At 44.9% G+C, this 17,014-nt stretch overlaps 1 protein-coding gene across 5 annotated transcripts in view; it reads right to left on the bottom strand.

Annotated features, from left to right (window-relative positions):
* The window catches only part of AMPD3 (adenosine monophosphate deaminase 3), a 102,083-nt gene that overhangs the window by 65,772 nt on the left and 19,297 nt on the right, over positions 1 to 17,014 (bottom strand). For 3 of the 5 annotated variants that reach the window (XM_068260713.1, XM_068260710.1, XM_068260711.1), the window contains exon 2: positions 6,459 to 6,684. In XM_068260713.1, coding sequence (XP_068116814.1) covers positions 6,459 to 6,679 — 221 coding nt within the window. In that variant the 5' untranslated portion in view covers positions 6,680 to 6,684. Of the gene's footprint in view, positions 1 to 13; positions 95 to 6,458; positions 6,685 to 8,249; positions 8,359 to 17,014 lie in introns of those variants that run through there. The other 2 variants (XM_068260712.1, XM_068260714.1) reach the window with 2 other exon arrangements.

Here is a 17,014-nt window from a genome sequence, read left to right as displayed (position 1 = left end):
ATACAATCATTACCTGGCCCAGCACAGCTCTCTCCTCCTCCAGGATAAATAGCAGAGCGTATAGAGGCCGAGCATGCTTTTATCACAGAGCCATCCTGCTGCCGGATACGGGAATCCCGGGCTGGGACGTCTCTGTCTTTACTTAATCTCATTACAGGAGATTTCACTGCTATCTTTGTCTCGGCTGCATTGCGCTGGGACTCTATGAAAGAGGAAATGATCATGTAGATCATCACCGAGATATGAAAAATTGGTGAATGCTCCACTTCATAATAAGCCATGGAGACATGGCGCCGGGGCGTAACTAGAGTGATCACAGGGGAACCCAGAGCTCGAGCAACTGGCCTAAAAAGCACAAACCTCCCCCCACCCCCGTGCAGCATTAAAAAGAGGAACTGTCGCAAAAATCTTAAAATGTAAAACACATACAAATAAGAAGTACATTTCTTACAGGAGTAAAATGAGCCATAAATGACTTTTCTCCTATGTTGCTGTCACTTACAGTAGGTAGTAGAAATCTGACATTACCGACAGGTTTTGGGCTAGTCCATTTCTCCATAGGGTAGGGGCCCCCAAACATTTTGGGTCGAGGGCCAGGTCAACATACTTCAGATTGCTGGGGGGCCGGAGTATACATAAAATGATGTAGAAGTCTTTGTGGGAAAGACAGTGAAGCATACGCAGGTGACAACCTGCAGTCCAATAGGACAACAGTGTCACCTGATGTGGAATTTAATTGGAAACCAGCAAATTACTGCTTTCTGGCTTCCATTTGGATGGGTGGTGCCAGCACTGCTATTCTAGAAGCGTTCCAACAATATTTAATGATGTAGCTGACCACATCTATAAGTAATACATTTTGTGTGTGGGGGGCCGGTAAAAAAAGCCTAAGGGGGCCACATTCGGCCCACGGGCCTTAGTTTGAGGACCACTGCCATAGGGGATTCTCAGCGTGGCCTTTATCCTTTATAAAGACAGTCCCTGAAAAAGATTTAGGGTCCTTTTACACGTAATCAGTTGCTCTCAGTTATAACTGAAAGAAGACTGATTTTCAAAGTAATGCCCATGTTTTCCTTTGGCCTCTTTTACACTTAACGCGTTTTAACTGAAATCTTCTTCCCAATACACTGCTATGGAAAAAAACGCACACCAACGCACACCAAGGGCCCTTTTCCACTAGCAATCGCTAGAGTTCGCGTTAAAACGCTAGCGATTGCTGAATCGCAAGTGCAGGAAACTTCCCGGCGATTGCGTTCACGATTTTGCTATGCAATGCACTGCATAGCAAAATTGCGGCAAAGATCGCTCCGTGGTGCGATCGCGTTTGAGTCAAAAACGAATCGCGGTAGTGGAAATTACCTACCGCGATTCCTATGTTAAAAAGCAAACCGTAGCGATTTCAAAATCACTAGCGGTTTGCGTTAGCATCGCAAACGCCGCTAGTGGAAAAGGGCCCTAACTGATTAAGTGTAAAAGGGCCCTTATACAAAGATGCTTGCCAGCCTCCCTGCTCGCTGTACACTATTTTGACAGTTGGACGGAGCAACTGCCATTCACTAAGTGCTTTTAAAAAAAAAAAAAAAGAAAACCCTGAGAACCTCCCCTATGAGAAGATGGGCTAGTCCAAAATCTGTCGGTAATGACAGAATTCTACTTCTTATTGTAAGTGACAGGAACCTAGGAGAAAAGTAATTTACAGCTCATTTTACTCTGGAAGCAATGTACTTTTTATTTGTATGCGTTTTACCTTAAGATTTTCGCGACGGTTCAGTGGCGTAGCTAAGGGGCTGTGGGCCCTGATGCAAGTTTTACAATGGGGCCCCCCAAGCTCTCTATACATAACAATTGATACGGTGCACCAAAACCTGCCAATGGCAACTACAGTGTCAGAGGTGCAGGAAGGGGATGGGGAACAGTTTGTTAATGATTACCACTATTCAAAGCATCTATAGAAGTGATTATTATGAGCACAGGACCAATAGAGAGCTGTAGTTGAGGAAGGGCCCTTTGGGGCCCCTCTGGCCCAAGGGCCCCGATGCGGTCGCAACCTCTGCAACCCCTATTGCTACGCCCCTGCGACGGTTCCTCTTTAAATACTTACTGAGTGTCCAGCACTGTCTTCTAATCATCCTGTAGCTACTAGCGGCTTTCTGGCACCCTCCGTGCACAGCTCCCGGCATGTCACATGACCCATGCCGGGTCAGGTGACATGCCAGGAGCCGTGCACGGAAGCAGGAAAACTGCTAGGAGCTACAGGGAGGTTAGAAGACAGTGCTGGACACTCAGTAAGTATTTAATTCCCAGAAATAACCACCTGAAAACCCCTTAGCACAGTCCCCGTTTTCCCCTCAGGCATGCCGGCTAGTTGAGACTTTCAGTTGCCTGAGTTCTGGATAACAGGGACTTTGCTGTACTTACCTTCCCTTCCTCAAATACAGAGGATCTTCCTTCATGTTAGGTGTCTATTTGGCCGGGTGTGGAGATCATGATGACCACACTTGTTCTATGATGCTTGTGAGATGTGCCCTGAGGCCATGAAGGTCACCAAGGGGAGGCAAGGTGAGGGGTGTAGACATTGGAGGGCCCCAGGAAAGGTTAGTTGGCTCCCTAAGATGGGTGGCTGTGGCAGACGCGAGTGCAAGCTTTCTAAACAAAAAAGGGAGCGCTCCATAGTGCATTATTATAAAAGCCTTTTAATTGCACGAAGTTATACTCGCAAGATAAAAGATCACAATTTGCTTATCAGTGGCAAGCCTGTCCGCTTCACTCCCAGGTGGCTGAATCTCTCGCGCTGTGGCCAGCAGCGTGATCTCGATGGACTCAGCAGCTCATCTCTGGGGTGATGGACGTGGCTTACTCCGGGTGTGCTCGTAGCGTCATTACGCGTTTCAGCGCTCTGCGCCTTCGTCAGTTTTTCGCTGTAGTGCCCCTTTAATGGTTTTCCCTCTAAATTGGCCTTATGTCTATGGTAGGTATTAAATAGTGTGGCCCTCTGAGAGCTAGCTAGTGACAAGACTATGTACTCTGTAAAGCGCTTCGTAAGATGTCGGTGCTATATAAATACTGAATAAAAATAGGGGGTCATTACAGTGACAAAAAGTGAATGAGCAGATTTAATTGCATAGCTGCAGTCCCCGATCAAATTCCAATCAGATAGGGATCGATCGGCTTGGCATATCGGGCCCTAATTGACCCATGTAGAGTAAACGTTACTTTTGTGATTAACAGTCAGTCACGAGACGTTACAAGGAATTAGATACAGTCAGCAAGTTATGTAATTGTATATTTTAGCACTCTTTTCGTTTCATTTACATAGGAGAAATAAAAACAAAAATGTAATTATGCAGCAGATTCTTGTAGTATCAAAAAAACCAAGACACAGAGGCTTTGTATCAGATCTGCATGAGTTATATGCTCATAGCCTGATGAAGCAGGATATACCCGCGAAACGCCTTGCACTTTCTGGAGTATGTAAATAAATTACAGTATTTCTTTTAAATATATTATCAACGGTATCTTGTGTCTGCTTGGAGGAGGTAAGTCAACCTCTGCCTCCACGATTTGTAACATTTTTATTCTTCTGGCGCCTCTTTCCACGTGTAAGGAACGAGATACAGTCAGCAAGTTATGTAATTTTGTACTTTAGCACTCTTTTGGTTTTGTTTACAGAGGAGAAATAAAAACAAACGTAATTATGCAGCAGATTCTTGTAGTATCATCAGAAAACTATGAGCAAACAAAAAACTGTTAGGTCAGCATGTAAAGTATTCTCTGTGTTGTAATATGTGTCTGTGTACAGCCAATCCAGGCTTCCGGGAATGACATGATATATAACTCACAGCATCATCAGCGTCTAGAATAGACTCATGTCAACACCTCTCCAGGCTCTGATGTTTCCCTACCCAGTCAGCGGGGGATACATTCATGTAAAAAGACTGTCAACAAAATGACTGTGTGTTTACACTTTGCAACCAATAGGGCTGCAAGGATTTATGACCCATCATTGTTTTCCTTCTGTGTTTACAAACAACATTATAAAATGGCAACTGTTCAGCAGGTGACATCATAGTCCAGAAGTTACCATCACCTCTTCAAGAACCATGATCGATCAGTAACACTTAAAGAACTACTATCGCAAAAAAAAAAATAATTAAAATACATGAAAACACACATAATAAGAAGATTTCCCCCAGAGTAAAAGGTGCTATAGAAATCTGACAGAACGGACAAGTTTTGGACTAGCCCATCTCCTCATGGGGGATTCTCAAGGGTTTCTTTAGCATTTGGTGAACAGCAGTTGCTTAGTCCAACTGCCAGAATAATGTGCAAACAGCTGGGGAAAGGGGGGGCCGCCTGCACCTTTGTATAGATCCTTTCCAGGGAGAGCTTTTGTGAGGAATAAATAAAATACTGAGAATCCTCCATGAAGAGATGGACAAGTCAAAAATCCGTTGATTCTGTCAGATTTCTAATAACTACTTGAAGTCACAGGAACATAGGAGAGAAGTAATTTATAGCTCGTTTTATTTTGGAAGACTACTTTTTAACCCAGGAAAATCTTCGGAAAAGTCAGGGGTCAACTTATAGGGCGGGTACTGAAACTTCCGAGCCGGACTGGAGAGTCTGTGGTTGCCGCATATGGTGGGGGGAGCTCAGAAACGTCCGTGGTCGCATCCCCGCCATATGCGGCGACCGTGTGAAAGCAGCAAGGGCGGTACTGTACAAGTATGGTAGAAGAAAATCCACTCACCAGGATTCCTGAAAAGAAGTGACTTAACACGGTCCTGATGACGAGGTGAGGGGACACCTCACTGGGAAGGTGTAAGTGAAGGGCGGAGCAAGCTGCAGGCGTCCGGGACACCCGAGGTATGTAAAAAAAGAGATAGAGCGGCCCTGTACCCAGAAAAACACGCCTTTCACACGTCTGGCCCGCCCTTGTATCCTATTACCACACCTCCTTCTCTGCCTCTCAGATCTCGCTCCTGAGGACTGCAGTGAAGCAGCGTAGGCAAGCATATGTGAGATCTGAGAGGCAGAGAAGGATGTAATAGTATACAAGGGCGGGCCAGATGAGTGAAAAAGGTGTGTTTATACTACTGCTCTGATAGTCCTGGTGACAGGGATAGCTGACCAATCCAAGCAGCCTTTGTATACAACAACCAGCCAGTCGCCGGTAAGGTACATCGCTTGCCGTGATTGGCTGGTTATTTTATACTGGGTACTACATACAGTACAGCACCAGTAACTGTACCTGTTTATACAGTATAGCACCAGTACATACAGTACAAATGTCCAACAGTCAAGAGGGGTAGTCTTATACAGCGAGTATATTCCAAAATGTATATTTTAACTGGAAAAGTTGGGGGTTGTCTTATATGCCCAGTCGTCTTATATGCCGGAAAATACAGTACTTCTTATTTGTATGTGTTTACATGCAATTTAAATGTTACAATTTTTGAGATAGTGGTCCTTTAATACCAATACAACCAGGGATGCAATTTGGTTTTGCTATAGGAATTGAAGGGCTTACTGCATAGTTTTTTTCCTCTTATTCAGAGTTATGGATGGAGGGGGGCAGGGAGAGTAGAGATTTTGAAGAGGCTGTCGTACTGGCCTTAAAACTTAGTGAGGAACAGATGCCATATTATTGTTTCACGTTCAGCAGTGGTGGCAATGTCCTTTCATTTTGCATGGTAATTTTACCATGGGAAGCCTGGGAAATGCTACAATCAGCATTTGAATCCAACACTAATTGAATATCAATATTATCGTGAAAACTGCCATTGAACAGGGAGAAGAGAGCTAAACTTAATACCCTTTACACCCAGGGATGTAATTTGTTCATTCAACTTAAAGGGATACTGTAGGGGGGTTGGGGGAAAATGAGTTGAAGTTACCCAGGGCTTCTAATGGTCCCCCACAGACATCCTGTGCCCGCGCAGCCACTCCCCAATGCTCCGGCCCCGCCTCCGGTTCACTTCTGGAATTTCAGACTTTAAAGTCTGATAACCAGTGCGCCTGCGTTGCCGTGTCCTCGCTCCTGCTGATGGCACCAGGAGTGTATAGCACCAGCCCAGTATGGTCTGCGCCTGTGCCGTGCGCTCCTGGTGACATCAGGGGAAGCGAGGACACGGCAACGCAGGCGCACTGGTTTTCAGACTTTAAAGTCTGAAATTCCAGAAGTGAACCGGAGACGGGGTCGGAGCATTGGGGAGTGGCTGCGTGGGCACAGGATGTCTGCGGGGGACCATTAAAAGCCCTGGGTAAGTTCAACTCATTTTCCCCCGACCCCCCCTACAGTATTCCTTTAAGTAAAACCGGGCATCTTACTTTTCTCCAATTTTGAGTTGTAGGTGGTAGCTAAGCAGTGAATAAGGATACTCATCAATAACACAAGCTAGACCCATGTGGACATATTAGCAAATACAAAAAAAAGTGGATGGAATGTAAGCACACACCTTTTGACGGTTTCAGCAGACTTTTGTTCGGCGAGCTCCTTCTCCAGCTCCCGTTCTTTGGCTTCTTTCTGTCCGATAGGACAGTCCTCTGGAACAGTGAACAGGGAGAACGCATCCTTACTGTCCTCCTCCCGCAGGACTTTGGCAAACACTTTCTCGGCCAGGAGCCGGACCTGCTCATCCACCTCGGAGATGCTGAGGCGAGGGAAGTGGCGAGGCATGTCTCCTGTAACGAGACAAGAAGCAGAACATTAGCCTGAGAACCACAGGTATTCCCGAAACACGTCAGTGACCCCAGCACTGGGGACGTGTCTTTTAGGCACCCCTCTCAAGCCAAGAGCCTGGAGAGTTCAGATCCATATGCAAAGATTGAGAGCTTATTTTATACGGATACACAGAACCCCCCGACCTGAGAAAGGCACCTGCTCAAACCCTGATTTTAGGCCTTAGAAGTGCTCTTACTGGTGGCACACCAGTTGGCACACGTTGTCTATTTGAGTAATAAAACTTATTTTTGCCAAACTGGAGGTGAATCAGCACTTGCTTCTATTTTTAAACTGTTTGTAAATATTTTGTTCCTTTTGGATGCCTCCTAGGATATCTTTTATTGTAGGATAATAATAGGATAATAAAAAAAAAATTGTAGTTGTTGAAAGGTTTGGCTTGCTCTATTTATTTATATAGCACCGACATATTACACAGCGCTGTACAGAGTATATTGTCTTGTCACCAACTGTCCCTCAGAAGAGCTCACAATCTAATCCCTACCATAGTCATATGTCTATCTATGTATCGTGTAGAGTATTTATCATAGTCTAGGGCCAATATTTGGGGGAAGCCAATTAACGTATCTCTATGTTTTTATATGTGGGAGGAAAACGGAGTTCCCAGAGGAAGCCCACGCAGACATGGGGAGAACATACAAACTCCTTGTAGAAGTTGCCCTGGCTGGGATTTGAACCGGGGACCCAGCTCTGCAAGGCAAGAGCGCTAACCACTACACCACCGTGCTGCCCCCTATTTTACATAATATTCCTCATCGCACATTAACATTTGAGGGGACAGCTTACGGGGGTTCCATCGCATTCATCGTTGCCCCAATATCACACGCTGTTACCACTGCGCACCTGATCGACCACGTCCACCCGAGATTTCCCAGCATGCTCGATTTGCCCGAGTTAGGCCCTATATCAGTTGAAATCGTCGATTGGGAACGCTTGTCACAGCACTGATTTTTATACAACTCGATAACATTTCTGAATCGTATGGCCGATCGGCCCACAAAATCGATAGCTGTATGGCCACCCACCTCTATATTACACACATTTGGTAAATGTGTACAGAACAATTAAAATTGTATGGTGTATGGCCACAACTAAGACAACATACCCTCTTTCCCTGAAATTAAGACAACCTCTGAAAGTAAGCCCTAGCAGGAATTTCGAGCATGCTGGAAATACTGTAAAAGCAATACCCCGAAAGTAAGCCCTTGCTGCAGTAAGGGGGAAAAGGTCCACAGAGGCACACAGAGGGGACACAGAGGCACAACATTCAGAGCAAAAATTAAAAAAATTAATTTAAGACGCTGTCTTATTTTTGGGGAATCACGGTAGCACTTGTGCACAGCAATTTGTGGAAAACAATTGGGAATGCAAATGACAAACTAAAGATACATACGTGACAAATACAAACTATGACACAGGAGAAGCAGAGGCTTCTGCTCAATACAACTCACAACTGAAAGTCTAAGAATAAAAGAGGAATCAGTATAATAGATTGCATAAACTTTACCTGAGGTGTAACCAGTCTCTGGACGTGGGATAGCCAGTGTCAGTCTTCCAGCAGGTCCACCTTTCCTGCAATACGATTCAGAAAATAAAGAAGGAGACAGCAGCACACAGAACAGCTGGCAACAATAGTGTATTGGTGCAACAGGACGCTACATGTTTCAGGTGGTGCCCTCAGACTGATAAAGGGCACCGCCTGAAACATGTAGTGTCTTGTTGCTCCAATACACGATTGTTGCCAGCTGTTCTGTGTGTCATCTCCTACTTTGCATTGTCTGAATAGTGCAATAGTAGAATTGGGACAGTGGGGAGATGGGGTAGGCAGGTGGATTTTGTGGGTGTGGCTAAGTCTGGTGGGCAAATGACTGTAAGGACAAGGGAGGGAGTTCCAGAAAGAAGGGTAACCCTAGAAAAGTCTTGGAGCTACGTATGGGAAACGGTTACGAGTGAGAATGTCATTAGTAGGCCATTGGAGGAGAAGAGAGGGTGGTTGATGGACTGTAGAATGACTGCCCTCAGCATTTAGGAAATGTATGTAAGTGGATTGGCAGGTACTAGAGATGATCTTGACGTGAAAAATGGAGAGGGCGGAGTCTAAAATGCGTGCGACACCCAGGCACCAATCTTTTTGTATCGTCAATCACGTGTTATAGGCTATTGGTTTTTGTCTTGCCAAACTGTAATCTGTAATTTTTCTTTCCTGGGTAAAGGTGCCTATGCGTGAATTGATTTTCCATCGAGAGATGAAGCTATCGACTTTATTGTGCAATCAACAACAGTGTGGTCGAGAAAAAGGATCGACTAGTGGCCCACACACTACAAGCGAAATCCTATACGATTCTCATTCACTAATCAAGCTGAACGATGTTGTGTCTCCATGCTCCGAAAACCAAAAATCCATTCTGTGTCAATCAAAATCATGTGAACATTACCCGATTCCTTCACGATCGACAGATCTTTTCCATCCTACCCAATCAGGTAAACTGGTTTACTCAACCAGATATCGGGCCAATTTACATCGATCGAGCAGAATGGAGGGCAATCGCTTCTCCCCCGAGCTGATAAAATGAACCTTTACGTTTTTAAAGGTACCCATACTGTATCGAAAAATTATCGAATCGGATGAAAATCGGTGCTGCCAAGTGCATGCTCGATCGACTCTGGGCTCTGTCCATACACAAGGTGGTTGCTGGAGTAACGTGGGTGTGTGTGAGGTCACCCACGCGCTCATGTGTACGCCGGCAACCCCATGGGATGCATGTATGGATGGAACCCGGAGCTTGTGGCAGACACAAACAATGTATACTGCGCTGGGCATCAGGGGGGCACATTGGACATTAGGGGGACAGCGTCTGGCCGGCAAGGCAGCGGATATGGCATCACAAGGCTGATTCCAAATCGATTTCAGCATGAAATTAATTGGGAATTGGCCTGCAGTGTATGGGCAGCTGACAGATCTCTCTCTGATCAGATTCGATTAGAGAGATTTGCCTCTAGGTCGAATCTGCCCATTATCGCCTGATGTATGGTTACTTTTAAAGCAGGAGGATTATCCATACTATGCCAGGGGAAAAAAACACATATATAAGAAGATAAATACTTGATCTACTTCCATAACACATGTATTGTACTGTCCACGTTTTGATTTCAGTGAATGATATATAGTAAATGAAGAGAATTCTGTTCTTGGTTGGAACCATGCTTTTTGCCCACAGTTTAGGCTAAATCCTGATGTCATTTCAGCCTTTTTCTTTTTTCCTCCAATCGCTGAGTCACCTCAGCCTTGCTTGTAAACACAAGTGTGCAGGGGATCGTGTTTCAGATAGGCAGATAAGCAGCTAGGCAGGGAAATACATGGAAGAGGAGGAATATATTATAGATAAAAAGAACCCCCAGCATGCAACTGTTTGGCACTGACTACTAAAGGGCCAGTGCTCCTTAAGTATGAGATAACTCCAAATCATAACAGCAGAAAAAGTTTTGAATGCAGGATTAGCATCTTTATCACTTAATACACTCAGAGCAGTTGCTGTTGAAATTTGATTTTTATGGTAACAATGCCGCTTTAAAGAGAGTCTGAAGCGAGAATAAATCTCGCTTCAGACCTCATATATAGCAGGGGCACGTGTGCCCCTGCTAAACCGCCGCTATCCCGCGGCTTAACTATGAGCTCTGAAGCGAGATTTATTCTCGCTTCAGGGTCTCTTTAAAGGCTAGCAATCTCCTTAAATACTGTGGGGTTCATTCACTATACCGTGCTAACACATAGCATGGTCGCGCTATTCGTTAGCGCGCAATGTGACGCGTGCACATGATTATGCGCGTAAAGGTTTGCACTCGCTTGCTAACAAAGGTCTTCGTGTGTTATCTACCGCTTTAACATGCGAAGACCTTTGTTAGCGAGTGAGCGCAAACCTTTACACGCGTAAACATGTGCACGTGCCACATTGCACGCTAAACGAATAGCGCGACCATGCTATGTGTCAGCACGGTATAGTGAATCAACCCCTTTGGCTTTATCTCTGTATTCAGTAAAGATTTTGAGCCACTGATGTTTCTATGGTCAATCTTATGGCATGTGAGTCTTATCTAGTGCTATAACTATGTGCACATTGATCTGAGCTGCTGTCAGATAACGTTATCTCTGTGTGCTTAAAGAACTATTTATACAAACGGTCAGTGACGCTCTGTCTGCCCAGCCCCACCAGTCTTTTCAATAGAACATTGCAAGGCCCACCCACAGAGTGAGAATAGGCTGCTCCCATTCCCAATCGATACCCCTTAAAGTGGAACTAAACTCAATAATTTCATCTCTGAATTCTTCATTCCAATTTATGAATATCCTAAAAATAAAATTGTAAAAAAAGTTTACAAGTGGGTTTCACTTTGCAGGGAGCACTGAAGGGGTTAAGCGTCAGTGTTCACTGAATGGGGAGAGGTGCCTCATCGGTGCTGCGCTGCAGTCTATTTATAGCTGCTGATAAGAACTTATTAGGCACTTTCATCTGGCTAAACAAAAACACCTAACACAGAGCAGTGAATTTCTTCAGCAACTATATGTGGAATAAAAGACTTTTCACTGTGTGCTGGGCTAGAGTTTCGGTCCATTGGACAGGCCTTTGGGGGGGGATGGGTTCAGCAGCACTCCCACTCCTTATGCAGATCATATGCCACAGGACATCTGTCATTTTTATTATTATTATTTGGTTTGTTGACGCCTGTTCCTGCTCTTTCAGTTCAAACGGAAAAAAAAAACCCTATCGATCAACTTCGGGGGAAGCAGAAAATTCTATGTACAGTCAAACAAAATCATCAAGCCTGCCTGTAATGAACTTGTGGGATAGCATTAGAAGTCTGGCACACGGGAGGCTGAAGAGCGCACTTTCCATGCAGTTCAGCTGCCGATCTGCCGTGGAAGGTGTGAAATCCGGTTCCACCTTAACTCTCAATTACCCTAAACAAGTATGGACACAACAGTATTTGCTTTGGAGGAGGACCACATACTGGTGGGAGGTAGGGTGAGAAGTTGGGGTTCCCTTACAACCCCGGTCCCCATATAGGTACAAACAAAGTAAGGGGCAGCACGGTGGTTAGCTCTCTTGCCTTGCAGAGCTGGGTCCCTGGTTCATATCCCAGTCAGCCAGGGCACTATCTGCATGGACAATCGCAAATATGGCTGTGTAAACAGTAGATGGTGGGACATGCACTCCCCAATCAAATAATCATCAAAAGCAATTATATATCAAAATCATATCAAATTTTATTAATTACTGAAAAAAGGAATCAAAAAATGAAAATAAAATAAAAATAAAAAAAATCTTTAAAAATTACATGGGATGTAGATACCCCATCTATCTGCATGGAGTTTGTATGTTCTCCCTGTAATTACGTGGGTTTCCTCTGGGTACTCCGATTTCCTCCCACATCCCAAAAACATACAGACAAATCAATTAGCTTCTCCCTAAATTGGCTCTAGAATACGATACATACACTACACCATACATAGACATATGACTATGGTAGGATTAGATTGTGAGCTCCTCTGAGGGACAGTTAGTGACAAGACAATATATTCTGTACAGCACTGCGGAAGATGTCAGCGCTATATAAATACTAAATAAGAAGAAGAAGACAGAGGAGTTTTGAGTGAAAGAGAAACATTTAATTTAAAGGATAACCAAGGTGACATATGACACGATGAGATAGACATGTGTATGTACAGTGCCAAGCACACAAATAACTAGGCTGTGTTCCTTTTTTTATTTCTCTGCCTGAAAGAGTTAAACATCAGGTATGCAAGTGACAGTTTCTGTCCAGGTCGGACTGGGTCAGTCTATAGCATAACTCTCGCTGACAAGTAATTACAACCATAAAACACTTTCCTGTCAGTAAATGGCTTCTGAGAGCAGGAAAGCAATAAAAAGGGTCAATAGTTCATAGATTTGAGCTCTGGCATACTTCAATGAAAGTGTCATTGAGCAGAAACAATGAAACAGTAAAAACTTAAAAACTAGATTGAAATATAAAATAAAACTGTAGGATATCTAAAAAAGTCATTTTTAGGAGAAAGAGGATGGATACAATTGTTTTTCTCATCAGTTTATTTTCACCTCGGATGTCCTTTAAGGAGGTTTGAAATGAGAATAAGGGAGGTTACCATCTTTAGTCCCTTGGCCGCCATTTTGGCATCATTAGTGTTTTAGTTACACGTAGTACAAGCACGCAGCCATTGGGGTGAGATCAGCTGATCTGCATACCTGTCTGGGGTCAGTAATTTAGAAAGAAAGTGTTTAGCGCCAGCCACACAACAATGGGTCCTTGTGTATTCCTATACACCCTCCTGGGTTCCTCTCTATACAGATATCGCAGTCATCACAGAAGGAATGAAAGTCTGCGTGACAAGCTCGCCGCTGGCTAAACATAACATTTTCCTGACAATAAGCTCATTGTAGACAGGCAGGAGCATAACCATAATATTAAAGAATGCTTCTCAGAAGCATAGAAGGCAAATCAGGTCAAGGCCTTATGCCCCGCTGTAACCACACAACAGCAAGACCACTGACCTGTGACATGCAGCCCTACATGCAGGGCCAGGTTCTAGCTACAATGGGGTACCCCAGCAAAATTAACCTTGGCCACCATGATGGACTCCCCCTCCCCCCTTTACAGCGGAATTAGGGGCAGGGCCGAATTTAGGCCAAGGCCGTCTAGGCCATGGCCTAGGGAACCACAGGAGCATAGGCGGGTGTACAGCAGGCTACACTGGTGCAGCATTTGCAAGCAAATACGGGAGTCATCGGGTTGCATATACTGGAGGGGGAACAGGATCATCAGGCTACCTATACTAGAAGGAAGGGGTCATCAGGCTACCTGTATTAGAGGGAAGGAATGAGGGGTCATCTTGCTACTTATACTGGAGTGGGTTCATTAGGCTACTTATACTAGAGTGTAGGGAGGAGGGGTCATCTGGCCACCTATACTAGAGGGAAAGGTTGCGGGGTCATCTCGCTCCATATTCTGAAGGGGGGCGGCTGGTGATAGTGGCCTTGAATGGTAAAGAGTACAAATCTGGCACTGATTAGGGGCCACTTTGTTGGGCCATATCCCCAACCTACCCAGGCCCCTTAGCCAGCTGCTGCCCCCCAACTTCATTGTGGTCCCATGAGTCACTGCAACGTTCTCGCTACGATACTTTCCTCCCCCAGCTAGCACACGCCTCCACTAGTCCATCTTCATTATCACAGTAGTACCTCCTCTACATGACCCAACACATGTTATTACATAATATGCCGCTTAGTCAGTGAGAAGATGTGGCCAGCGTAGAAAGAAAATGGAAACGCATGAAGCCACAGACTAATGGAGGATTGCGCAAGCCACGGATAGGTGAGCTGCTACACTGCTAAACTCTGCAGGGGCCCTGGGGACCACAGTACAGTTGGGAGAGACGGGTAGGGGGCTGTCGACTACTAGCCTTTCAGTACCTCCCCTCATAGTAATAACATGGGCACTTATGGAGGCCCCCAAACTTCTGCAGAGCCTGATACAGTACTTAAAGAGACACTGAAGCGAAAAAAAAAATATGATATAGTGAATTGGTTGTGTACTATGAATAATTTCTAGAAGATTAGCAGCAAAGAAAATATTCTCATACTTTTATTTTCAGGTATATAGTGTTTTTTCTAACATTGCATCATTCTATAATATGTGCAGATTACACAACACTCAGCATTCAAAATGAGTCTTTCAGAGCAGTCTGTGAAGTAATGACCTCTCCTCTAGCAGAGGAAAAGTAAATAGTTCAGGAACAGTTGAGATAATAAAAGTCAGATAACAGCCCTCTCCACGACTAACTTAGTCGGAGAGCTTAATGGCTTGTTTGCATAGAGATAACAACTGGAGTTTCTCAACTCTTCCTGTACTGGAAACAATTACACTGATGTATCTGATCTTAATGTTTTATTTCTTAGCTGTGCTACACATACAAATCATAATATCATAATTTTTTTTTCGCTTTAGTGTCTCTTTAATTAGTAATGCAAGAGGTGTCAGCAGATTTGTGTGTGTGTGGGAGGGATCCGGTTAGACATGGATGGGGGTCAGTTAGGATTAGGTGTGCGTGAGGGATCGCTCAGGGTTAGGTGTCAGTGGGTGGGCATCACTATTCTACTAGCAGCTTTTTCGTGTGCCCAAATTTCCCTGGCACCCTTTTTGCTTGTATGCATTTTACACATCCATGGGGATGCTGGCTTTGCGTATACGGCTTTTGGAATACATCATCACTCCTATCTCAGTAGCAGCTGAGAGCAACAGAAAGCAGTTTTTTTCCAGTGAAACGTGCAGAGCCACAGAGCAGCAGTTTTTCAAGAGAAATCACAGGTATGCTCGTGTCATACTGATTGTTATAATGCTTAAAATATATAGATATGATTTAATAGGAATATTTTTTTAGATTTATTTTTTTTCAGGAAATGTGGAGATGGACTTTTTATAATGAATTCACCCACATGTGATTTTTTAATTCCCCAACGGATGCGGATCGGTGACTTTTGAGATAAACATCTATGTCACCAACAAACAGCCATGACAAGTGCCTGAAGGCTATTTCCATGTAATCTGCATGTATTAGCTATGCCTGTAAGTCACCCTCCATCACCAACCTCAAGGTTATTGCTAAGATGACATTATTGCTAACAGGGTGCCATTGTTTATGTGTCATAAAATGTTTCACCAATCGCAATGGCACCATGAGGAACATAGTAATCGCAGTACCCTGTACAGAGTGGTGCGATCCATTCATAACCCAATCCCAAATGTAGTGCCTGCTGCAGTTTGCATAAAAGTTACATAAATGGGAGCACATGTAAAATGTGATCTCCCATTTGAAAAAAACTTCTTGTGCTTTGTTTTTTCCCACAACGGGAGACGTAATCACGCTCACCAATCACACCCATAATCACGAAAACATGTAAAAATTACAGTATATTTAGCCCTGGGATGCCCATGATGCCAAGTGACACCTCTTCTTCAGGCAGTCACCATTAGTTTACTGTGCCCAGCATAAGTGGGGAGCGGGGCTGACATCATTCCTCCCTCTCCACGGGCCCCCCTGCAAAGCTGAAGCAGCAGTGCAAGTTGTAATTAACTCATCTGCACACTGGCTCCATGCGATGTGTCCTGGCCGGCAGCTGCCTCCTCTCTACCTCCTGTTTCCCTGTATGATGGGTGATTACGTGCGTGATACAGAGATCAGGCGGCCAGAGAGGAGACGGCTGCTGGAGGGGACACATCTCATGGAGCGTGCGGGCAGATTGCAACCTGCACCGCTGCGCAAGCTCTGCAGGGGGGACAGGAGGGGGGCCCATGGAGAGGGAGGGAGGAAAGATGTCAGCCCCCCTCCCCGCAGTGTCACTTATACCTACTACCTATACTGGGGCACCTATACCTGCTACCTATACTGGGGCACCTATACCTGCTACCTATACTGGGGCACATTTACATGCTACCTATACCAGGGGCACCTATACCTGGCTAACCTATACTGGGGCATCTGTACCTGCTACCTATACCCGCTACCTATACTGGGGGCACCTATACCTGGCTAACCTATACTGGGGGCACCTATACCTTGGCTATCGATACTAAGGGCACCTATACCTAACTACCTATACTGGGGGCACCTATACCTTGGCTACCGATACTGAGGGTACCTATACCTAACCACCTATACTGGGGGCGCCTATACCTAACTACCTATACTGGGGGCGCCTATACCTAACTACCTATACTGGGGGCGCCTATACCTAACTACCTATACTGGGGGCTCCTATACCTAACTATCTATACTGGGGGCACCTATACCTAACTACCTATACTGGGGGCTCCTATACCTAACTACCTATACTGGGGGCGCCTATACCTAACTACCTATACTGGGGGCGCCTATACCTAACTACCTATACTGGGGGCGCCTATACCTAACTACCTATACTGGGGGCTCCTATACCTAACTATCTATACTGGGGGCACCTATACCTAACTACCTATACTGGGGGCTCCTATACCTAACTACCTATACTGGGGGCACCTATACCTAACTACCTATACTGGGGGCGCCTATACCTAACTACCTATACTGGGGGCACCTATACCTGGCTAACCTATACTGGGGGCACCTATACCTAACTACCTATACTGGGGGCACCTATACCTAACTACCTATACTGGGGGCTCCTATACCTAACTACCTATACTGGGGGCACCTATACCTAA

This window comes from Hyperolius riggenbachi, chromosome 11 (genome assembly GCF_040937935.1).
Source record: "Hyperolius riggenbachi isolate aHypRig1 chromosome 11, aHypRig1.pri, whole genome shotgun sequence".
NCBI lineage: Eukaryota > Metazoa > Chordata > Amphibia > Anura > Hyperoliidae > Hyperolius > Hyperolius riggenbachi.
Note: the sequence above shows the minus strand (reverse complement) of the source record. Positions and strands in the feature narration are given on the sequence as shown.